This window comes from Misgurnus anguillicaudatus, chromosome 25, assembly GCF_027580225.2.
Source record: "Misgurnus anguillicaudatus chromosome 25, ASM2758022v2, whole genome shotgun sequence".
NCBI classification, from domain to species: domain Eukaryota; kingdom Metazoa; phylum Chordata; class Actinopteri; order Cypriniformes; family Cobitidae; genus Misgurnus; species Misgurnus anguillicaudatus.
In genome coordinates, this window is record NC_073361.2 from 24,865,068 (window position 1) to 24,890,970 (window position 25,903).

General features: G+C 40.6%; 1 protein-coding gene across 1 annotated transcript in view; it reads right to left on the reverse strand.

The window, feature by feature from the left end:
* hs6st1b (heparan sulfate 6-O-sulfotransferase 1b) overlaps nt 1–25,849 on the reverse strand; it is a 71,672-nt gene extending 45,823 nt beyond the window's left edge. The window contains exon 1 of the mRNA XM_055181471.2: nt 24,894–25,849. Coding sequence (XP_055037446.1) covers nt 24,894–25,414 — 521 coding nt within the window. The 5' untranslated portion in view covers nt 25,415–25,849. The remainder of the gene's footprint in view (nt 1–24,893) is intronic.
* Between the last annotated feature and the right edge of the window lie 54 nt (nt 25,850–25,903).

Consider the following 25,903-nt stretch of genomic DNA (forward strand, 5'->3'; position numbering starts at 1 on the left):
ACAGGGCTTATTCTAGTAGTAGTCCCAGACTAAAGTGCATGTTTGAGGTGCTCCAATACTTCCCTTGCATTATTGAGAGACTATTCCAGTGGGTCACTAATATTTTTTGGCATATCTCTAGCAAGACAAGTTTTTAAGAAAGCAATGTTCTTTTTGAAATATCTTTTTAATATGATTCAACACAATGGTTAAAGTCAAATTCGAGATGCAGAATTTATTGTTTTTGAACTCGAAATAAAACTTTACAGCAAAACCCATCGGGTGATCTTGGGAGAGGAGGAGAGTCATACTAGATATATTATCTGTGCTCCTGTGAGCACAGCAAACACGATTTATGTGGTAAGAAGAACAATTTAGTAGACGGTTCATTTAAAAACAGTCATAAAGCGAGTATGACCATATAAGAAGCAGACAGACACACACAGAGAGAACGAGTGATAGACTGATAGATAGATAATAGATTGATAGTCTTGTACTTCTAATACTTTCTTTTTAATTTTGAAGGAAGGAAACAATACACTATTAATCTTCACCTACAATTACTCTTCAAAGACAGTTCTGGAGGTCATTGTAAATCTTTTGTCTTGTCATCAATGTCTCTCGCTCGCTCGCACTCTCTCTCCCGCTCTCGGACAATTTATCTCTTCCCTTCAGTTTTATCACTACCAACCTCTTCCTCAAACCTTTATTACAAATAAACCTCAGTCTAAACCACAGAGATCCTTACAGTAAAACCTGTTTGTTGCCTTTCTGATTCATGTTTGGGAAAACACATAAAGCAAAGCCACCCACATCCACCACATAGCTGCAGGCAGCTCATGCTCTGCCCGCCTTCTCCACACCGAATATCTGCAGAAAAGACGCCTATTATTGACCCCCATCATAGTATTAATAAATCATGCTCCGTATAATGTAAACCAGCCTCCGGCCAGCTCAACATACGTGACCTCACTTCCCTCGACATACAGCAAGCCCGGCACATGTATAAATAGTACCATAAATGGATAATAATATCTCTAGTGATGTGCGCATTTTTCTCTCCCTCCCACCCCGGCACGGCTTATGTTTAAAAAGATCACGTAGCCTAAGTGGGAACCTCCACAATGCTGCCTGCATACCACCCATACCATCACTAGTTTAAGACACATGCAAACTATTTTTTTGACATTCCTCCAGCATTTTAACTGTACACCAAATGCACAAGAAAAACAAAACCCTGTCTAAATCCCTCAGCTGCTGCGCAGCCAAATATCATGCAACAGCACGCAGATGTCTAATAACAGAATGCCAGCCCAAATTTAACAGAACCCAATTCTCACTGGATGAAGACATCTGCTCAGCAACCACGAAAAAAAGCAGCAAACATATGAGACGACAGCCAAATGATCACTTTTCGCAAGCTCAGCCTTTCCTTTCCTTATTTAACATCTTACGCTTTAGAATAACAGATGCGGTTTATTCAGATCGACACAGAATCAGCTGTGTCTTGGGTGGGTTTAGATGCCCTGCTGTTGGATTGATGAAGAACGATTCCCTCCCAGCTCTGATCTCGGAGCATTAGGGGAGCTATGTGAAGATTTATGTCATGCAAAAGGAATCTGTAAAACCAGACAGCAACCGGAGTGAGATAGGAATTACTGTATGTATGTTGACAGGCTAAGATAGTAAAGACAGTAGGTGGTGAAAGTCTCTGAAATGAAAGTTTAAATTCAGTTAATCAAAGCAAATATAAAAAGCTCTATAATAACATTTGCCAACCTTGTTTTTTTTGTTATTCTCTGGTTTATATTCCCCTTTCTCTTACAAAGTGCAACAGTCCCAAACTTTGGTCTTGTTTCCTTTTGACACCTTTCTAACCTGAACCGGATCTATCTAGCTTTGACTAGGGGTGCAGCAAAATATTGTGTGTCGGTAAAATTCTAGTTATTTTTGCAAGATGCAAATCATCATGTCTGCTTCAAAAGGGAGTTTTTCGACCAAATGAGAAGCGAATCTTTTCAAAATTTGCAAAATAAAAACCACACACGAATTAGGTGTGTTTCCATCAAGTTGTTTGAGCGAACGACAGTGGTATTTGTAACATAGTAACCAACAGTAAATAAAACAAAGCATGTTAAAAAAATGGAGACAGGACTGCATTTAGTTATGATAGAGCAAAATCAAGCCCCATATATGGTAAAGACAATGTCACATGGGTTTAATATGCTTTACCCTGGGATTACACCAGACGCGAGTTCAACGATTTGCACGAGTAGATTACATACAAAGTCAATGCAAAAACGCAATCAGACACGTCATCGCGTTGGGCGATACGAATGACGCAATATGGGCGGCGTGTTTGCATCGAAAACACACACTATTCGCCTCAAATGTATCTTCGCTCAAGTTAAAAATGTTCAACTTGAGCGAAAAATTCGCATGACAAGAAGTTAAATCCCACGAGTAATCTAGAGCGAGTAACGTGATGTCCCGCGTTTGGTGTGTACGTAGCATTACTGTGGGTTTACACCAAACTTGCGGGAACTAGATTACTCGCGGGATTTAACTTTGTGTCATGCTAATTTTTTTGAAGACACGTTTGAGTAGAATAGGGATGTTTTCACGGCAAACGCACCGCCCATATAGCGTCATTCGCATCGCACCACGCGAGGACGCGTCTGATCGCGTCTATGCATTGGCTTTGTATGTAATCTACTCGCGCAAATCGTTGAACTCGCATCTGGTGTAAACCCACACAGAGGCGAATCACATTTCGCGTCTTTTGCGTGCTCAAGTTCGTTATTTCAAATGTAGGCGCCACGGTATGCACGCTCATAATGGAAACGGCGCGCACGCGGTGCGACGGGCTCGTTTCTTCCAGGCGCGTCCGCACCACATCAACTTATAAACATTTCAACTTTCTAGAATGCCGCAAGGTCATGTAACTAGAACCAACCGGTGGTCGTGTTTTCAGAGCGGATTTAGATGCGAAATGTGATCCGCCCCTTATTCAGCCTGCCGCCATGTTGATTCCAAAACGAGGCTGTGAGGGATAGACGTCCAGAGCGTGCGCTTTAAACTTATTGTTTTGTACCGGGATGGTGGTCATTCAGTTATCAAAACACAGAAAATACATCATTGGACAAATTTCCACAGGACAAAGAACCTCAGAAATCATGGATTGTTGAAATAAGAAGGGACATATGACCTAATTTTGAGATAAGATCAGCGCAATGTGTATTTAAAATCTGTTTTGCTATTGGCCTGTTGGTTAATCACTAATTCTTATGTTTTAAGCATTGTAAGCAACACTAATATAGTCCTATGACTAAGTACATCAGTCCAATTCGTACGGATTACAAAAACCCAATGCATAAATATGTTAAAAACTTTCCTCCGATAAAGTTTTTTAAGCACATTGACCGGAAACAAAAGAAGAAGGATTCCTTTCTAACTAGGCGTCGCTACAAATTTATTTGGACAATGCGTTTCCATCTGCCATTATTTGCATTTACTTTTTTCACGAAAGTCAAAAACCACCTCAAGTGTGTGTAAAAACTTTAGCGTATTAAAAGGATTTTATAAAGAATTTGGCTTTTTCATCACTAGGTTCTTATACGATACTTCAAAATGACATAAAATCAAGGTGATGGGGGCCCACCTAGTACTGCCCCCCTTTATTTCAAATAAAAACCATCATAGAGAAAAACAGCTTGGACTATTTCAATAAGTTAAAAAGGGACTTGCACAGCCAAATAAAAAAAACACACACCACTAAGCGTGCATGTTTAAATATGCTGATGTGCCTGACGGTTTGATAATAAATCCCCAATGGGAGCCACCATTTGGTTACAGCTTACTGTCATCGTTCCCACACAAATGTATCTTCTTCATCAGCCCTTTTTCACAAGTTTAAATAAGACTATGCTTTTAATGAGCTAGTATGAGCCCAGTCTCTGCAGAGAGAGAGAGAGAGAGAAAGAGAGAGGAGCTGTCCAGCAGGACAGATTGCATGTCATCATTATAATAGGATCCCAACCTATTATTAGTCGCCTCGAGATGGACCTCCAGATTTGGATTCGTCTAAAAATACATGAGAAAGTGTGAGACATAAACCCGCCGGTGTTTAAAACATCCGGGCACACACCAACAAAGAGAAACACAATAATCCATAGCTGTCCATCAGACTCACTCCAGACCATCAAGCCGTAATTAAAGAGTGTCTCCTGCTAACCGCCCATTACCTTGTAATTTGCCCTTGTAAAGCACCAATCTGTTGAAGGACCAGGACAGCCCATTTCCTGCACGTACCAGTATAACACAAGAGACCGCCTAAGCAAGATGTCATTCACCGTGGACATCTCATTCTCTTCTGAGAAATCATGTCATCCATTTTTCGCACACAAAGGAAATCAAAGATCACGGCGAAACGATTCAACGAAAAGTCAAAGGTTAAAAACACGACTGTCATTTTGGCCTTGATGCTAGACGAGGCAGACGATAAGAGCAATAAAAGTGAGAGATGCTTCTAATCTTTATATTTCAACACATCGAGCAAAAAGCTTTCACCGGAGCGGCAAAGCCACTGTATGTTTTCTCTAGTTTAATCCTTTTTTTTACAAATGGATGAACCTTTTTCACAATGATCAGCTGTTTTTAATCCTCATCTTGCGTTCTTCGCTTTTCCTAAATTCAATTTCATACAGCACTGAGTCCTGGCGAATGATTTGAAGATCAGTCATCTAATCACTGAGGCAGTGTGAGGCAGGATTTTTTACCATTAAAAGTGTAACGCATACGTGAGCATCAATTTCAACTTTTTGTGCCGAACAAGATTTTGTGTCGCTTGGGTTGGTACGGACAAAAGTTTCACGTGTAGGAAATGACTTTCAAGTTTTCCCAAAAATGAAAATCTGTCATTCTGATTTTAAAACTCAAAAGACTTCCTTTAATGTGTAAAACAGAAAATGGAGAAGTTTAAATAAACTTTGGGTTCAAATGAAATGCAAAAGAGTAATGATGACAGAGGTTGATAACAATGACCCCGTAGCTCAGCATTGTGTTACAACACAAAGGTAATAGGTTCAATCCCAGGAACACAAACACATGTAAATGCAATATAAGTATAATTTATCAGAATTCTTTCAATCTGCCAACAACATCAACTATGTTCCTCTTTTGAGAAAATAACCTTGAGTAAACTTACTAAGAACTGACTGTCTCGGTCTATTTGTCACCAGAGACTCTGGCCTCAGCACACATTGCTAAAGAGATTAGCGTAACTCCATAGACGTCTTTAGAGACAACGGCCTTTAATACCCTGCTGATCTGATTGGATTAACACACTAAGGCTGTCCCAGCTCTTAGGGACATGGCTGTGCACTATGCCATCATGCGATGTGTGGTTTCTGACGCCACTAACATCCCAAGGTTCAGATGCATCCCCTGACCTACTGTCCTTACTACTAAAGCTGAAAGTATACTAGGGGCGTCCGTGTATGCGCGCCATCCGCATGACGTCATTTTTGTCATCAGGAGCGTCCGCGGCCAGCCGTGCGCGTACAGTCCGCGTACAACAGCGCATGCGCCTGAAAATATTTAGACAGGACACTCCACTATAAACAATTATACAAAGGAAATAGACAGCATTTGCACACACACTATCGTTTTTCTTCTTTAACTTTTACTTCTTCCAAGAACAGAAAGCTGTGGAGCATGTTTGTTACCGTAATGTTTGATTCCTGTTCTTTGTTGTCTTATTGTTTGTTCTAAACTGTGTTTGCAATTGTGGATCAGTTACTTTTCTTCACCTATCCTAATGTTTTAATGTACTGTAAATGTCGCCAAATCAGTGCTGCCCTGACGGCCCGTTAGACTAATAATTTGAATAAGAAACCATTTGTATTGCGTATAGTGTTGAACGCGGCCATCCGCGTGTAGCCGCGGGGAGTATACTTAAAAAGCTGCGCGGACAAGGAAAAGGGTATACCCCGACCTTTAGCTCTAAACAAGCATTTGAGCACCTAGGGCCTTCAACCAAAAGGGCGATTTACAGTTCTGCATAGGCTAGGGCTGTACGATTTAGGCATGGGCCAGTTACCGGTTTCAAGGTATACCAAGGTTTTAAAGTTCAAGGTTTCAAAACCACTAACATTTTCTGTAATATCCTTTGCAAGGTATGAGCTGGGTTTATACAAAATTAATTAAATCATTAAGTCATGTAATTTACATTTAACATAATAATACAAAAATATTTTTTCAAGAAGAAATTTTTAATTTAAAGGCTTTTTCACCCAGCATACATGTTGTATGTTGCTTTAAAAAGAAGTTTGTTAAAAAGTTGTTGTTTGTATACGTCTGAAAATAACACATTTTAGTGTTGCAATGGCAAAACCGCAATACGGTGAAACCGTGGTATTTTTGCTTAAGGTTATCATACCGCCAAAATCTCATACCAGCCCATGCCTAGTACGATTATGACAAAAAAAAAACACAATTCACAGTTTTTCCCCTTTGTATTGTAATTAGGGCCCGAGCACCGAGGAGCAGGCCAGAATGGCCTGCACCGTGGGTGCAAAGCCCTATTGTTTTTGCTCGGTTTATTATTATTATTATTATTATTAGGGCCCGAGCACCGAGGAGCAGGCCAGAATGGCCTGCACCGAAAGGTGCGAAGCCCTATTGTTTTTGCTCGGATTATTAGGGCCCGAGCACCGAGGAGCAGGCCAGAATGGCCTGCACCGAAAGGTGCGAAGCCCTATTGTTTTTGCTCGGATTATTATTTTTAGGGCCCGAGCACCGAGGAGCAGGCCAGAATGGCCTGCACCGAAAGGTGCGAAGCCCTATTGTTTTTGCTCGAATTTTTCACTTTTTTTTTTATTTTTAGGGCCCGAGCACACCAGGGTGTGAGGACCCTATTGTTTTTGCTCCGTTTATTATTATTATTATTTTTCTTCTTCTTCTTCTTCTTCTTCTTCTTCTTCTTCTTCTTCTCCGAAATGGATCGCGTTTTTGAGGGCCTAAACATACCCGAAAACTCATGAAAATTTACACACGCGTCAGAAGTGGCGAAAATTTACATGTAGTATAGGCGTCAGAAGTAAGCGTGTAAAAATGGCTCGATAGCGCCACCTGCAAAATTTCAAGAGAACAGCCCCCCCACTATGAAAAACGTACAGATACGAAATTTGGTAGGGTTATCTATGACCCCAAGACCTTCAAAAAAGTCTCTTGGAGCTAAGCTCTAAACCCCACAGGAAGTCGGCCATTTTGAATTTTCTCTGTCATTTGTTGACATTTCCAAGCGTCATACTTTAACGAACTCCTCCTAGAGATTTTATCAGATCGTCATCATATTTGGTCAATCTCATCTAAAGGCCTTTGCGATGTTAAATTGCGGAGCTTTTGACTTTTCGTTGGAGGGTGTGTCCGTGGCGGCCTAACAAAGTTCATCGTTTTCGCCATGAAACAGGAAGTTGTTATAACTCAGGCATACAATGTCCAATCTGGCACACACTTTAAATGTTTGATAAGAGTCTTGGCCTGAACACATTTCAATGCCAATATTCAGCTTCAGTCATAGCGCCACCTAGAGGTAGCAGGAAATGCCATGTTTCACGCTGTGATTTACTGCTCTTAGAGATTTAATAAAATCATCATCATATTTGGTCAGACTGATTTTAAGTCCTTTGCGATGATAAATTGCGAAGATCTTGACTTTTGGTTGAAGGGCGTGTCCGTGGCAGCCTGGCAAAGTGTGATGTTTCACCATGAAAAAGGAAGCTGTTGTAATTCAGGCATACATTGTTTGATCTGCCCTATACTTCACACGTTAGATAAGGGTCCCGGCTTGAACACGTCAATATAACAATAATCAGGTACAGTCATAGCGCCACCTGCTGCACACAGGCGGTGTGGCACATCAGTTTACCTTTGAATATCCACCTGTATTTACCCACTTTAATTCATACCCCCCTGGTTTACTGCTTTACTAATGCCATAGGGTAGCGGTGCACATGCGTGCGAGGGCCCTTCCATCGCTGCTTGCAGCTTTAATTATTTTTATTTTTATTTTTTTTAACACTTTTGGGCATTTTGGGTGCCTTAACATACTCGAAAACTCTTGAAATTTGGCACAGGCGTCAGAGTCGTCGGTCATTGTGAACGGGCAAAGGCTGGAACACGGGCGTGGCACGGGGGCTCTGTAGCGCCCCCTGTAATGCAAAAACAAACAGGAGTGCGCAGATCGGGCAAACATGTACGCACATTAACGAAAGTTGGTACACATATAGATCTCATCGACCCAAACAACTTTCGCCCTCTAACATTTTAGCTCCGCCCAACAGGAAGTCCGCCATTTTGGATTGTTTAAAAAATGCATGCGGTGAACTTTTGAATACTCCTCCTAGGGGATTCATGCAAATGACACCAAACGTGGTGATCATGATGTCAAGACATTGGACTTGCTAAATTGCGAAGGGATTTTTGATATCTCGAACAGTGTTGCCATGGCGAAGCGGCAAAGTCATGGCGAAATCAGAGAAACAGGAAGTGTCTAATATCTATGGCAAAAAATATCTTATTGTGATGCCATGCGGGGTGTTTGTTCGTCTGAAGATTCCGATCGCATCGATGTGCCTATTGTGACTCCCGGGTATAGCGCCACCACCAGGCGGCAGGAAGTGTGTCAGTTACAAAGCTGGATTTTTTTGACAGTTCCATGCAATGTTCTTTTAAATACTCCTTCTAGAAAAATCATGCAATTGACACCAAAAGTGGTTAACATGATGCCGAGGCATAGTAGATGATAAATTGCGAAGGGATTTTTGATATCTCGAACGCTGTTCCCATGGCAATGTGTCAAACTTTACTTTCATTTTAAAGGCATATTTAAGCCTTACAGTTTCATGCAGTGAACTTTTAAATACTCCTTCTAGGATATTCATGCGATTGACACCAAAAGTGGTCAACATGATGCTGAGACATTGTAGATGCTAAATTGCGAAGGGATTTTTGATATCTCGAATGTTGTTCCTATGGCAACGCGACAAATTTTACTTTCATTTTAAAGGCTTATTTAAGCATTACAGTTGCATGCGATGTTCTTTTAAATACTCCTTCTAGGTAAATAATGTTATTGGCACCAGAAGTGGTCAACATGATGCTGAGACATTGTAGATGCTAAATTGCCAAGGAATTTTTGACATCTCGAACGCTGTTCCCATGGCAACACGTCAAACTTTACTTTTATTTCAGGCATATTTAAGGCTCTTGGCGTGCTTAGATTAAATTTAAATTTGGCACACACATCAGAGTTGTCGGCTGTTAAGTGTTGACAAAAACGTCAGATAAAGGCGTGTCTATTTAGTGTCTCACTAGCCCCCCCGTTTGTCTAAAATGTGGGGTTTAATTTACCTACAGTACCTAAATAGATCAGTAGCAACATGAAATAGTCCACTGATATTAACCCATTTGATGCACGTGCCCACCGTGCGTCGTTTTCTTGGAGGCACCGTGTAGCGGTAAAAAACCGTGCGAGGGCCCGCCATTGCTGCTTGCAGCTATATTTTTTATTATTATTAGGGCCCGAGCACCGAGGAGCAGGCCAGAATGGCCTGCACCGAAAGGTGCGAAGCCCTATTGTTTTTGCTCGGATTATTATTTTTATTATTATTATTATTTTTTTTTTTTTTTATTTTTTTTTTACGTTTCGGGGCAATTTGGGGGCCTTAACATACTCAAAAACTCTTGAAATTTTGCACAGACATCAGAGTCGTCGGCCATCAGGTCCGGGCAAAGGCCGGACCACGGGCGTGGCAAGGGAGCTCTGTAGCGCCCCCTGTAATTCAAAAACAAACATTGGGGCACAGATCGGGCAAAAATGTACGCACATGTACGAGAGTTGGTACACATATAGAACTCATCGACCCGAACAACTTTTGCCCTTAAACCTATTAGCTCCGCCCAACAGGAAGTCAGCCATTTTTGATTGTTTCAAAAACGCATGTGATGAACTTTTGAATACTCCTCCTAGGGGATTTATGCGATTGACACCAAACGCGGTGAACATGATGTCGAGACATTGTACTTGCTAAATTGCGAAGGGATTTTTGATATCTCGAACGGTTCTGCCATGGCGAAGCGACAAAGTCATGGCGAAATCAGAGAAACAGGAAGTGTCTAATATCTAAGGCAAAAAATGTCTTATTGTAATGATACGCAGGACGTTTGTTCGTCTGAAGATTCCGAACGCATCGATGTGCCTATTGTGAGTCTCGGGTATAGCGCCACCACCAGGTGCCAGGAAGTGTGTCAGTCACAAAGGTGGATCTTTTTGACAGTTCCATCCAATGTTCTTTTAAATACTCCTTCTAGGATTTTCATGCGATTGACACCAAAAGTGGTCAACATGATGCCGAGGCATAGTAGATGATAAATTGCGAAGGGATTTTTGATATCTCCAACGCTGTCCCCATGGCAACGCGTCAAATTTTACTTTAATTTTAGGCATGTTTAAGGCTCTTGGCGTGCTTAGATTAACCTAAAACTTGGCACACACATCAGAGTTGTCGACTGTTAAGTGTGCACAAAAAGGTCAGACATAGGCGTGTCTCTTAAGAGGCTCACCAGCGCCCCCGTTTGTCTAAAATGTGGGGTTTCTTTTACCTACAGTCCCCAAATGGGTCAATAACAACATGAAATAGCCCACTGATATTTACCCACTTGATGCACTTGCTCACCGTGCATCGTTTTCTCGGAGGCATCGTATAGCGGTAAAATAACGTGCGAGGGCCCGCCATCGCTGCTTGCAGCTATATTTTTTATTATTATTATTATTTTTTTTTAACACTTTTGGCCACTTTGGGTGCCTAAACATACTCGAAAAGTCTTGAAATTTGGCACAGACGTCAGAGTCGTCGGCCATCAGGTCCAGGCAAAGGCTGGACCAACGGTGTGGCAAGGGAGCTCTGTAGCGCCCCCTGTAATGCAAAAACAAACATTGGGGCACAGATCGGGCAAAAATGTACGCACATGTACGAGAGTTGGTACGCATATAGATCTCATCGACCCGAACAACTTTCGCCCTCTAACATTTAAGCTCCGCCCAACAGGAAGTCAGCTATTTTGGATTGTTTAAAAAATGCATGTGTTGAACTTTTAAATACTCCTCCTAGAGGATGCATGGGATTGACACCAAAAGTGGTGAACATGATGTCGAGACATTGGACTTGCTAAATTGCGAAGGGATTTTTGATATCTAGAACGGTTCTGCCATGGCGAGCCGACAAATTTATGGCGAAATCAGAGAAACAGGAAGTGTCTAATATCTGAGGCAAAAAATGTCTTATTGTGATGCCATGCGGGGTGTTTGTTCGTCTAAAGATTCCGATCGCATCGATGTGCCTATTGTGAGTCTCGGGTATAGCGCCACCACCAGGCGCCAGGAAGTGTGTCAGTCACAAAGGTGGATTTCTTTTAGAGTTCCATCTAATGTTCTTTTAAATACTTCTTCTAGAATATTCATGCAAGTGACACCAAAAGTGGTGAACATGATGCTGAGACATTGTAGATGATAAATTGCGAAGGGATTTTTGATATCTCGAACGGTGCTCCCATGGCAACGGGTCAAACTTTACTTTCATTTTAAAGGCATATTTAAGCCTTACAGTTGCATGCAGTGAAGTTTTCAATACTCCTTCTAGGGGATTCATGGGATTGACACCAAACGTGGTGAACATGATGTCGAGACATTGTACTTGCTAAATTGCGAAGGGATTTATGATATCTCAAACGGTTCTGCCATGGCGAAGCGACAAAGTCATGGCGAAATCAGAGAAACAGGAAGTGTCTAATATCTAAGGCAAAAATTTCTTATTGTGATGAAATGCGGGGTGTTTGTTCGTCTGAAGATTCCGAGCGCATCGATGTGCCTATTGTGAGTCTCGGGTATAGTGCCACCACCAGGCGCCAGGAAGTGTGTCAGTCACGAAGCTGGATTTTTTTGACAGTTCCATGCAATGTTCTTTTAAATACTCCTTCTAGAATTTTCATGCAATTGACACGAGAAGTGGTCAACATGATGCAGAGGCATAGTAAATGATAAATTGCGAAGAGATATTTTTGATATCTCGAACGCTGTTCCCATGGCAACGCGTCAAACTTTACTTTCATTTTAAAGGCATATTTAAGCCTTACAGTTGCATGCAGTGAACTTTTAAATAATCCTTCTAGAATATTCATGCGATTGACTCCAGAAGTGGTCAACATGATGCTGAGACATTGTAGATGATAAATTGCGAAGGGATTTTTGATATCTCGAACGCTGTTCCCATGGCAATGCCGCAAACTTTACTTTTATTTCAGGCATATTTAGGGCTCTTGGCGTGCTTAGATTAACCTAAAAGTTGGCACACACATCAGAGTAGTCGACTGTTAAGTGTGCACAAAAAGGTCAGATATAGGCGTGTCTCTTGAGTGGCTCACTAGTGCCCCCGTTTGTCTAAAATGTGGGGTTTCTTTTACCTACAGTCCCCAAATGGCTCAGTAACAACATTAAATAGCCCACTGATATTTACCCACTTGATGCCCTTGCCCACCGTGCATCGTTTTCTCGGACGCACCGTGTAGCGGTAAAAAAACATGCGAGGGCCCGCCATTGCTGCTTGCAGCTATATTTTTTTTTATTTTTATTTTTATTTTTTTTTTTTTTTTTCAACACTTTTGGACATTTTGGGGGCCTTAACATACTCGAAAACTCTTGAAATTTGGCACAGACATCAGAGTCGTCCGTGATCGCCGAAAGCCAAAGGCTGGAACACGGGCGTGGCACGGGGGCTCTGTAGCGCCCCCTGTAATGCAAAAACAAACAGGAGTGCACAGATCGGGCAAACATGTACGCATATTTACGAAAGTTGGTACGCATATAGATCTCATCGACCCGAACAACTTTCGCCCTCTAACATTTTAGCTCCGCCCAACAGGAAGTCCGCCATTTTGGGTTGTTTAAAAAATGCATGCGGTGAACTTTTGAATACTCCTCCTAGGGGATTCATGCAAATGACACCAAATGTGGTGATCATGATGTCAAGACATTGGACTTGCTAAATTGCGAAGGGATTTTTGATATCTCGAACGGTGTTGCCATGGCGAAGCGGCAAAGTCATGGTGAAATCAGAGAAACAGGAAGTGTCTAATATCTAAGGCAAAAAATGTCTTATAGTGATGACATGCGGGGTGTTTGTTCGTCTGAAGATTCCGATCGCATCGATGTGCCTATTGTAAGTCTCGGGTATAGCGCCACCACCAGGCGCCAGGAAGTGTTGCAGTCACAAAGGTTGATTTTTTTGACAGTTCCATGTGATGTTCTTTTAAATACTCGTCCTAGAATGTTTATGCGATTGACACCAAAAGTGGTCAACATGATGCCAAGACATAGTAGATGATAAATTGCGAAGGGATTTTTGATATCTCAAACGTTGTTCCCATGACAACGCGTCAAACTTTACTTTCATTTTAAAGGCATATTTAAGCCCATGCAGTGAACTTTTCAATACTCCTTCTAGGATATTCATGCGATTGACACCAAACGTGGTCAACATGATGCCGAGACATTGGAGATGATAAAAAAGTGAAGGGATTTTTGATATCTCAAACGCTGTTCCCATGGCAACGCGTCAAACTTTTTACTTTCATTTTAAAGGCTTATTTAAGCCTGACAGTCGCATGCAATGTTCTTTTTAATACTCCTTCTAGGGAAATAATGCAATTCACACCAGAAGTTGTCAACATGATGCTGAGACATTGTAGACGCTAAATTGCGAAGGAATTTTTGACATCTCTAACGCTGTTCCCATGGCAACGTGTCAAACTTTACTTTTATGTCAGGCATATTTAAGGCTCTTGGTGTGCTTAGATTAACTTTAAATTTGGCACACACATCAGATTTGTCGGCTGTTAAGTGTTGACAAAAACGTCAGATAAAGGCGTGTCTATTTAGTGGCTCACTAGTGCCCCCGTTTGTCTAAAATGTGGGGTTTCTTTTACCTACAGTACCTAAATGGGTCAGTAGCAGCATGATATTTACCCACTTGATGCACTTGCCCACCGTGCATCGTTTTCTCGGAGGCACCGTGTAGCGGTAAACAAACGTGCGAGGGCCCGCCATCGCTGCTTGCAGCTATATTTATTATTATTATTCCGTTTCTTCTCCAAAGTGAATCGCATTTTTGAGGGCCTAAACATACTCGAAAACTCATGAAATTTTGCACACACGTCAGAAGTGGCGAAAATTTACATTTGGCATAGGCGCCAGAAGTGAGCGTGTAGAAATGGCTCAATAGCGCCACCTGCAAAATTTCAAAAGAACAGCCCCCCCACTACGAAAAACGTACCGATACGAAATTTGGTAGGATCATGTATCACCCCAAGACCTACAAAAAAGTCTCTTGGAGCAAAGCTCTAAACCCCACAGGAAGTCGGCCATTTTGATTTTTCTCTGTGATTTCTGTGCGAATTTGGTCATTTCCAGCCTTCGTACTTTAACGAACTCCTCCTAGAGATTTTATCAGATCATCATCATATTTGGTCAATCTCATCTAAAGGCCTTTGCGATGTTAAATTGCGGAGCTTTTGACTTTTCGTTGGAGGGTGTGTCCGTGGCGGCCTGACAAAGTTCAGCGTTTTCGCCATGAAACAGGAAGTTGTTATAACTAAGGCATACAATGTCCAATCTGCCACACACTTCACACGTTTGATGCGAGTCTTGGCCTAAACACATTTCAATGCCAATATTCTGCTTCAGTCATAGCGCCACCTAGAGGTAGCAGGAAATGCCATGTTTTACGCTGTGATTTACTGCTCGTAGAGATTTACTAAAATCATCATCATATTTGGTCAGACTGATCTTAAGCCCTTTGCGATGATAAACTGCGAAGATCTTGACTTTTCGTTGAAGGGCGTGTCAGTGGCAGCCTGGCAAAGTGTGATGTTTCACCATGAAACAGGAAGCTGTTGTAATTCAGGCATACATTGTTTGATCTGCTCCAGACTTCACACGTTTGATAAGGGTCCCGGCCTGAACACGTCAATATAACAATAATCAGGTACCGTCATAGCGCCGCCTGCTGCACACAGGCGGTGTGGAACATCAGTTTCCCTTTGCATATCCATCTGTATTTACCCACTTTAATTAATACCCCCCTGGTTTACTGCTTTACTAATGCCATAGGGTGGCGGTGCACATGCGTGCGAGGGCCCTTCCATCGCTGCTTGCAGCTTTAATTGTGGTTATATTTGCTGATTAATACATTTTACGTTGAAGTTTTATATTTTTCTGTGAAGCAGCTGCATGCTAAACTCTTAACATCCAAAACAAAATAATATAATGTAAATAACAAATAATAATGGGAGTTATGCTGCAAGTAAAAAGTCCAAAGGAATGGCTAAAGCAGTCATTCCAGAAAAACACGTTTTTTTGTGATTGTTGCGGGCAAAAATCCTTGATTTTGCGGCACGTTTTCTTAAAAAATGCAATGGAATATGCGGGATATTTATGTAATTTTATGCAATGAAATTGCAGGAACTTGCCAAAATTGCGGGAACTTGCAAAAACTGTTTTTCATTGATGTTCACGTCGCGTAATTACATCACTTCCTCATTCCCATTTTTCAACTTTCGGCTAAGATATATATGACTTTTTGGTACGAAAATGCGGGGATTATGAAATCATGCAAGCCCTGCATATTTTGCAAGCAGAAATCTGCAATTTATGCTGCAAAAGTGTGGCGTATTTAAACAATGCGCCCCCCACATAAATATGCGGACTCTGGCTGATTATGCATTGAATCATGCAATCGCATAATCGCATTTTTCTGGAGGGACTGCTACAGGAATGATTATGGGTGATCATGTAATTTTTTACCCATAATTGTAACCGCAATTAGTTTTTAAATGAATTGTGCAGACCTAGCCTAGGCCCTATGCCATAGGCTGTGCGTAGCCTGACGCGCACCTCTCCAGAAGGCCTATGGGATAGAGCTAGGGTTTAAATTCCTTATAACTGTGTAATATCAAAATACCAGTTTAGCATCAGTACGGCAACCCTAGTGATAAAGCACCGAATGTGAGGTCAAAGAAAAAAGTCCTCCAATTACCTCTGAAGTGTGTGTGAGTGGCTCTCGCCGTACCATAAGCCATCACAGCTCGACAACATCTGATTCAATTTAGCCCCAAACATCCTGGGTCTCACAGCGCTACAGACCACTGCTCATCCCAACCTCATCCACTTTCATGCCTGCTACAGGAGATGTCTGCCTAAAGGGTTCAAGTCTCCTGCATTAAACTTACATGCCAGGTAGCCACAGATACCCATTACAGACTATGCAGTTTTACCTAAAGCAGACACATGAATGCTTAACCTCACTTAACCCTTACAAATGGCTGGGTTATTTTTATGCCATGTTGGGTAAATATTGGGACAGAAAATTTACCCAATGCTGGGTTGTTTTAACCCAACTGCTGGGTTATTATAACCCATGGTTCTGGGGCGGCAGTGGTTCATGTAGGTTGTCTACAAACCGGAAGATTGGTGGTTTAATCCCCAACTCCACCTGACCAGGTGTCAAGGTGTCTTTGAGCAAGACATCTAACCCCAGCTGCTCCTGACGAGCTGGATGGCGCCTTGCATGGCTGAAACCCCCGTCGGTGTATAATTGTGTGAATGAATGGGTGAATGTGAGGCAATATGTAAAAGCGCTTTGGATGGCCATTGGTCTATGAAAGCGCTATATAAATGCAGTCCATTTACCATTTACCATGGTTGCATAACAACCCAGTCAACTTATTTTTAATCCAGCATGGGGTAATTTTTAACCCAGCATGTGTTCTGTCCAATATTTACTTATTATGGGTAAAGAAACAGCCGGGCCATTTAAAGAGTGCTTGTGTCCAGGCCTGTTGTTTTCACAAAAGGTACATTTCTAAAGAATATCTCTGCTGATTGTTTTCAAATAATGAAAGTGAATGAGGATTAGGACTGTCGAGCTTCTAAATCACCAAAAAGAGTTTTAAAGTGGTTCATATTAAAGGATTTTGGAATTAAGGCAACATGCAAAATGCTCCCTCATTTATAAATCGCTAAAATAAAAGAGTTTCTTTCTTAGTTTATGACCAAAACATAAACAACATGAGAACCGAAACGTTGCAGTTCAAAATCACAACTGCAATTTTTTTAAAATCACAAAACAATTCATGGGGTTAATCACAGATATTTACATCTATGCATTTGGCAGATGCTTTAATCCAAAGCGACTTACCGTGCATTATAATGTTTACATTTTACAGTAGCGGCCGTTGACTTCTTTTTTCGACTTCGCACAATGCGAACTTCGTTACAACATGTATGTAGCCCGTCATATGTGTCGTTCGACATTTTTTAAAATACGTGTTCTGCACGTCAAGTGAACCTATATGCATCACGTGTCTGGTCAAAATAAGTGCCTGCTGCAGACGCGTCCAAAGGGTTTATGATAAAAGAGACGCTTGCATTTGCCAGATACTCTCATAATGTCTAGCGTGTATTTTGTGAACGTGAACGTCTCTTTTATCATAAACAGTTTTGACCATAGACTAAAAAAAGATGGACGACGCCTGTTCGCTCTCTTCCATTGGTGAAAAGTGAAGCCGCCAGTGTCCCGATACAGCGCTGACATCTTGGGTCTTGAGCAGGAAGTAAAGCAGCGAAATCAAGACCCCGCCCTCGCTCTCGCAAAAGGCGCATATCACACGATATCACAGCTGTCAATCATGACGTGACACCACCATTTTTATATCATTAAATAACTAACTAAACACAAACTTATTTTAAAAACAAACATTTGAATTTACATCAGCGTGATAAAAACTACAGTAAATGACAGAAACCAGCTTCGGAAAAAAGATAATTGAAGTGTAATTAATTTTTTTAGTTGGTCTCAAGTCCCATTGAATAGCATGGGGACGCGGGGTGTATGACGTATACTGGGACCAGTCACTGGGGGGCAATCGAGACGTTTTGGCTTCACTTTTCAGGGCTTGTGCGGCAAGCTTGGTTTTGACGCGTGTGCAGCAGGCACTTATTTTGACAAAACACGTGATGCACATGGTTCACATGACGCAACAAAGACATATTTTGAAAACACGAGCAACACGCATAACACTCTGAACACTTATTTTGAATTTTCGCCCCTCGGAAAAGCACTGAGCCGCCACTGACATTTCATCAGTATGTGTGTTCCCTGGGATCAAACCCATTGCCAATGCAATGCTCTACCAGCTGATCTTCAGACATTTCTTTATGTGCACTACTTTGTGCTCCACATAAAGAAAAACATAAGAAACATAATGAAACAATATTAAGTGCAAGTAATGTGACCAAATTTTAATATCGGGTGAACTATCCCTTTCAGAGCCTCACTGCGGCAGGCAACATGGTTTTACTAAGGAAGTAATGCGATTATAAGTGTGCAGCTTTACATCAAAGGAGAGAAACGCTACATTTACGCTGAACGAAGATGACAGCTGACGGGAACGTGTCCGTACACCCCTGCAGCACCAGAAATGCATGGAATACCACACGATGACTACACAGAGACCTGAAAGCAAGACAAAAGTACATACGGCCAAGAATACAAGAAAATAAGAGAAGGGGAAAGTCTAAGAGAATTTGGCTCTCATTTGTCTCTGCGGACAGGTAGTTAGTGGCTTACCGCTGGGTTGTTCCCTAGCAGGCTGCTGTCCTGTCTTTCCAGCTCACTAAATCACAGCCTGCAGCCTAAGCCGTTATTATTACGGGTCCACGCACCTTCTTCAAGATCACGAAGAGGATTCGCCTGTTGAGAACTATATTTAATCTTTGATGCAAGTGTTCTCCTGACCTCTTGTTCTTATGCTCTACTGTCTGAAAAAGCTAAATCATGTTGTTTCTGTGGCTCAGCTGGTAGATCATTGCACTAGCAGTGCAAAATGTTTTGGGTTCAAACCCAGGGAACATGGAGATAAAATTAATACATACTTTGTAGTGCACTGTAAGTTGCTTTGGATAAAAAAAATCACCGAATGTAAGGTAAATGTAATACTGTACATACTTGACTGAAAGGAGTAAAGAGGCTTCCCACACCTTAGTTAACTTCAAATTCAAGGACCTCTCAAGGACTTTCCAGGTCCAATACCCTCGAATTCAAGGACTAAATGTGAGGACACATTTCAAGTCAGAGCAAGGTTACATCGTGTTATCTTTCAATATATATTGTTACAGTTCCCTTTCAAGGGAACTCGCGCTGTGTCACCAAGGGACACTTTGGGGACGCCTCCAGGGGTATGTGCGTCTGAATGTGTATATCAAATTCAACCAATAGTGAGGCTTAACGACAAAGACATGGTGACGCGGGAGCTAGGAAGTATATCGCTATCTGAAATATTGCCAAAGACGGCGTTACAGGGATGCAGGAAGTATGGTAAGGGAGACGCAGTGTCAGGGAACAAGAGTTACATACGTAACACGAGACGTTTTCATGTGTCAAACACAACTATGCAAAAAAGCATTTTGGTATGAATCAACATTCGCATATAGAAGATATAAGCATTTAAAGCGAAAAGTTTAGCATGTGTGCTTAAAAAGTCTAGAATTTTTATGATATTTTCATACACTACACAGGGAATTATATGGATTTTTTTCCAGAAAACTTCTTGCATAAAACAGATCCAAGCACTTTCAATGACCTGTATCTATGTATGTATATTTTCAAAAACTTCCCAGGGCATTGAATTTCCCCCCAGATTCACAAACTTTCAAGGTTTTCAAGGACTCGTGGGAACCCTGAGTAAAGTTTACTCTGTCAGGCAACTTTCAAAGTGGTCAGATTTGTTTTTTTTATTTGACTGACAAAAAAGTGAAAGTAAAAAATACAACTTGGGACAGAATACAACCACCTATCATTTACAATACATCCAAAATTGCAATAACACCGTCTTGGATACTGTCCAACAACACTTGGACTGGAAAGCAATGTCCTAGAACTGTGATCATGACTTTTATGGGCAGCAAGCATCACTCGTATCAGCTCTGGTGAAATATCAAACTGAAGATCTGATGCTGGTTATAAGCATTAAAGTCCAAAACAAATCTTTTTTAACCAATCAATCTACAAAGAGGTCATACCTTAACATAATATCCCCAAACTTGTCCCAGTGGAGCTACAAACCCACATATAGCACAAAAGCAGCACTGTCCTCTAAATCTATCACAATTCTGCCTGATCCAGATCTCGACTTTGACCTCCACATTAGAAGACAGGATAAGGTGTGGTGCTACACAAGAAATTGCATCATAGTCTCAGGTTACTAAAGAGCTTTGATACTACATGGATGGGTTATGGATGATGCCACGGCTGCATAATTATTAAGATAAGCAACTTGAATAGCGCACAGACTTTGTAAACAGTCTGTTGCTAGGGGTTACAGACAGATTGGTCTTTCACCCATCTACAGATGCTGCTTAGGAGAAAATTAAGAGCGTGTGGGTGATAGGTTAACAACAGAGCAGATTACTGAATATTCTTAAAACCTGAAACATTTATAAGTATTTATTGGTTGTTTTTTTACATTATGAGTACAGCACCTAACCAGCCATCTGCATGCTACAAAATTAATTTAGTAGAGCTCAGACGCTGTCCTATCAGTTACAGCTTTTTCCTCAAGAGTTAACTAACCTTATTCTATTTCTGGTCGCGAGTCAAATTGCCTCTGTGTGTGTTCGAAACACTACCCATGGGAACAACCTGATAATGAGCCTTTACTCCAGACTTATGATCATCATAACATGCTACTGCCTTCACCATAAAACTATTAAAAATAAGATTTAATGAGTACTAGAATAAACAGTAAACCAGCAACAAGAGATAAACAATATACAAAAAAATCATAAAACAAGACTTGTTTATGAGTCTGATAGGATTGGAGCTATTAGAGGCAATAAATATGATGTAGTTATTTGGAGTAATTTGGAGACGCATTGGCTTTTGGACCATTATGCTGTTTATTCCCTTTTACTGTTATTCTCAAAGCAAATTAAACTAATTTACTACAACAATTATGTTGCATAATTAAATTGTTAAAAATGTTTGTGTAGCTCAGGAGCATTGCATTAGCAGCACAAAGGTCATGGGTTCAAAGCCCTGGGAACACATAAATAAGTTGCTTTAGATGAAAGCATCAAATGCACAGAGAAAATATGATAAATGACTACTTAATTGAATAAAGATTTTAATTAAGGATGCATATCGATTAATCGCAATTAATCTATAGCAGAATAAAAGTTTGTGTTTACATGATATATGTGTGAACTGTGTATAATAATTATGTATATGTGTGTATAGAATATAAATTATACATAAATATACAAATGTATATACACATGTAAACAATATATTATATACATGCAGGTGTGTGCATTTATCTATACAAAGTTATTATACACAGTTCACACATATTTGATGTAAACAAAAACTTTTATTCTGCTATAGATTAATCGCGATTAAACGTTATGCATCCCTAATTTTAATGAAAATTTTAAATTGAAAAAAGTGAATACAGTTTCAGTATATCAAACTTCATCCAAAACATTTTACAGGCTGATCCTTGGAAATCCAACACATTACTTTGGCGTTGCTAGCGCCATGCCCTACACTATTTAAATTCCTTGTTGCACTTAAATTAAGTTTAATCAACTTAAATTTACAACTCATTTAAACGTTAGACTAGTTAGGAGTTGCTATATATTATAAAAATAAAGTTGAATTAGCTTAAAGGGGACATATTATGAAAATCTGATTTTTTCATGTTTAAGGGCTATAATTGGTAGCCTGATCCAACCAGACTCTTGTACATTCATTTCATTTGTACAGAGGCCACGCTCCATTGCAAAGCGTTACTTCCATTAAGGAGGGTCCTCTGTTGAAGTTTAAAACTATTGGATCTGCCCAGAGTCACTCTGTCTGAAACTGTCATAACCAATCGCTAACGAATCAAACTTTTCCCTGTTCGCTGATTGGACCTGCAGATTTTTGCCAGAGAAAACGAAACTCTACTCAGCAGTCCCAGACGTTGTACTGAAGCGAAATGAAAATTAAGCGGAAGCACATAGGAGGGCGGAGCCAGGCTATATAATTGGGTGAAAACCTAGACAATCTGAAAAATATCAATCCAGTAACTTAGTTTTGGTAAACAATTCTCTGCAAGCATATAAAATAGGTCATTTAAATTTGGCTCCCCTTGTGATGTCAAAAGGGGATCTTATTATAATAATACCACCACCCCTTACTTTCCAACCACAGCACTAGCATTTACTGCAGAAAGAAATAGAGAGAAAAAAATAATTGAGAGCACAACTAAAGGTATTGCAGTGGATTTTCTTTTTCCGGGTGGATCATCAAGACTATTGGTCCTCCTAGTTGTCAATCAGGAGTGTTGCGCAATTGCGTTTTTTAAAAAAGTGGAAAAGGCGGTTCTTTTCTAAAATTCGAGAAAATACTCCACTACACCTTTAAGTTTCAATTTCAACAAACCACCACCATGGCGATCAGTGTTTGCATTTCATCAGCTCATTTGCATTTAAAAGGACACACCCAAAAACGGCACATTTTTGCACACACCTACAAAATGCCAATTTTAACCTGCCACAATAAAAAAAAAGTTTTTTTTTTAGCTAAAACTTCATATATGTAGGCCTACTCTGGGGACACCAAAGATTCATTTTGCATCTATTTTATTTTGCAAAAATCTCAAAATAATCTTCACTTTTTTATTTATAGCAACTCCTCGCTAGTCAAAAAAGGTTGAAATCATTTGTAATTTCAAACTGATTAGATTATAAAAATAAAGACGTCTGCACACTTAAATCCTTTAGAAGCAGGTTTTAATAACCTCACCAAGGTCTTGATGTATCTGAACATAGCCGCATTTGTTGTTTGTATACCCTGAAGATGGTCTTTTGACAGAAAGCTTGGTGAAGTTATTAAAACCTGCTTCTAAAGGATTTAATTGTGCAGACGTCTTTATTTTTATTGACTACTTTATTGTCTGGCACCTTATTGACCGTAAGTGCGGTGTAACTCTTCTGTAAACTGATTAGATTAAAATTTTTAAAAATGTAAAATCTTAGCTATTTTAAAAACCTAATCTCTAAGCCCAGGGTCACATTCACAACTCTGAATGTTGTGCTATAGAACATCGTATGTACTGTGCCCAAACACGTCAACAGCATGAGTGTGTTAACTGCGCCCTGCTTGTTTAAGTGTAGCCGTGGCTGACAGTGTGAGGCCATTGAGATCAACTAGTAACAACTGATGGCTCTCTCAGTAGTGCGATACACTTAGACCCATGTGTCAAGGCATGTGTGATGGACTCAGTGACCGAGGTGCCTATTACGCTGGTCGTGTCGGCTTTAAAAGGCACTTTCTCAGTGATTAGGCATAACCATCCATGAAATTCCCAATTTTCATCAACTAAGCCTGAAGTTGACCGAACGTTCAACTCAGATCCACAACGTTGGCTGTGATCTTTCACAATACCTTTAAATGGAGTAATTTTCACAAATACAGAAAAGGTCTTTATTTACTGTAGAGTGTGAGTTTATTACTTCATTATCAAAAAGGATTAAAGGTTTAAACGTTAAATGACCTTCCGCTAAAAGTACAATGGAATGCTTAGTCATTCAACTATTGGAGTTTAAAAAAAAAAACTAGGAAAGCACCTGGGAAAGTGAAAGGTAAGACAAGTTTCAAACAGTCTTAAACTTTCTGTCATCAAGCGGGCAGTCACTCTGAAACATGAGTCACCATGTCCATTATCACATTCAAGAGAGGTTTTAAAAAAAAAACTGAAATGTCATGAAAGATGTGGTCGAAGATGTAAAGGTGTTATTTCGACTCTTTCTACAGGCTTGTTATAACAACCTACTGACTTTTATCTGGTTACACAGATGGTGAACTGTCTTGTGTATCAAGTAAAAGTGCTTTGGTTTTCAAGTCGTTGTGATAATAAACATGACCGAGCCACTTTATTTTCACGTCAACTTGGACACAAAGAGAAAAACTGGTTTAAACTATAATGCCACCGTAAAACTATAAAAAACCTTGAACAGATTTTGGGAGACATTTAATATATATGTATATATTTTTTTACAGCAGTAACAGTACCTTAAGAGTCGATAGCACTTCCACAAACCCTGAAGGTACGAAACAATTGAACTACAGTTGTGTCTTCGATTAAACACTGCACAAATGTGAATATAGATCTAAACGTGTCTGCTAAACAACAATTAGTCACCAAGTTAACTTTCCATAAGTACTTTGGTGGAATTTTAACCGTAGCAGATACAAGATTTTTCTTTGATAACTGCCTGTCTAAACGTGCCTTTGTTGAACTTGTGTAACCCCTATTATTTAAAAAGAACCACACTACTAAAATACACTAAAAACATCTTTAAAGAGTACTGCTGAAAAAAATAAACAATATAAAGTTTATGGTTTTCATTATAAAATGAGCTGAACCATTACAAAATTCCTTTATGTTTTGGGTCTTATTCCAGTAGGATTTAATAGTGTTCTGTTGTGCCGTATAACATCCCACCAACACATTACCTGTGAAGACCCACACAGACCATTATAGTAAACCAATCTATTTCCCATTATCACCATTAAATCCATTACAATTTCTCTGATGGTTTCTATTGTTTTGTCAGCAGGGTAATGTGTTAGTCTATCAGCGGGGCAGCAATAAACAATTTGCCTTCAAGCTTTTAAGTTCTTGGGTATTTAAACTCATAGTGTAGCCTATTGAATGTTTTGAAAACCTTGTAATGCAACAGTCAAACAACTCACCTCGAATTTTTGGACTTGCTCTCTTTTTTGTTGAGAACTCCCGGTACACAATTGGTGAGCTCGGTCCAGTCAGCGTGTAACCCGCAACTCCAGCCGGTCGAGAAACGGGAGAACAGCCAGGTCTCCTTACGGTTCGGACGGTAGCATGTACACTTCTTCTGTCCGGGTCTGCAATCGCACGGAAGCTCCAAACGAACGTTTTGGACCAGATGCCTTCCGAATGTGGTCCCGCCGGTCTTCTGGATGTGGAGGAAAACGATCACATCTTCTCCCTTTATCTCGAACTCTATGTTGCGTTGAAGATCTTTAATAGGAAAGTAGTACTTTTTCACATAATGGGGATCCGGAGAGGGGAAAATGGTCATGTCCTCTTCACCGAGAAGGTATCCATGCGGGGAGCCGAAGTTTATCACCCCGGGCGCCACGTACTGATACATTATCAGCATGAAAAACACCGATCCCACGACGATCAGCAGAAATTTACTGGTCCTTTCAATCATGTTACTTTCCGTGTCGTGCATTTGTAATCATTTCTCAAACGACAACAACGACGACAAATTAGTCCTTGCTGTTTCTTTGGGGCTTTGCCCTTTCGTCTCTCCACATACAGATAATCATACTATGTGTAGAGAAGTCTGGGTCCACTTACGATCAGATGCATTGTAAAAACATGCTCCAGGTCCGCGTAAGAGTTCAAATTCATACACACTGTAAAAAGTATCGATACATAACGCTACGCGTTTGGATACATTGTATCCACATTGCACTCGTGCGGTAGTCTTGTTCCGACCTGTCCACAACACAGCTCAAATTCGTCCACGGGACTCCTATTACAGCCCAACAATCCGCAAACCTTGTTGTTGAGTCCTCGGTGTAGCCAGCAGTCAGAAAACGCTTCCCCTGTCTCGTATAATTACTCTACACGGCCACAAGAGCGACACCCACTTTCCCTCACTCACTCCCGCGCGCGCACACACATATCAAGCGAACGGGGCTTTAATTTTTCGCTT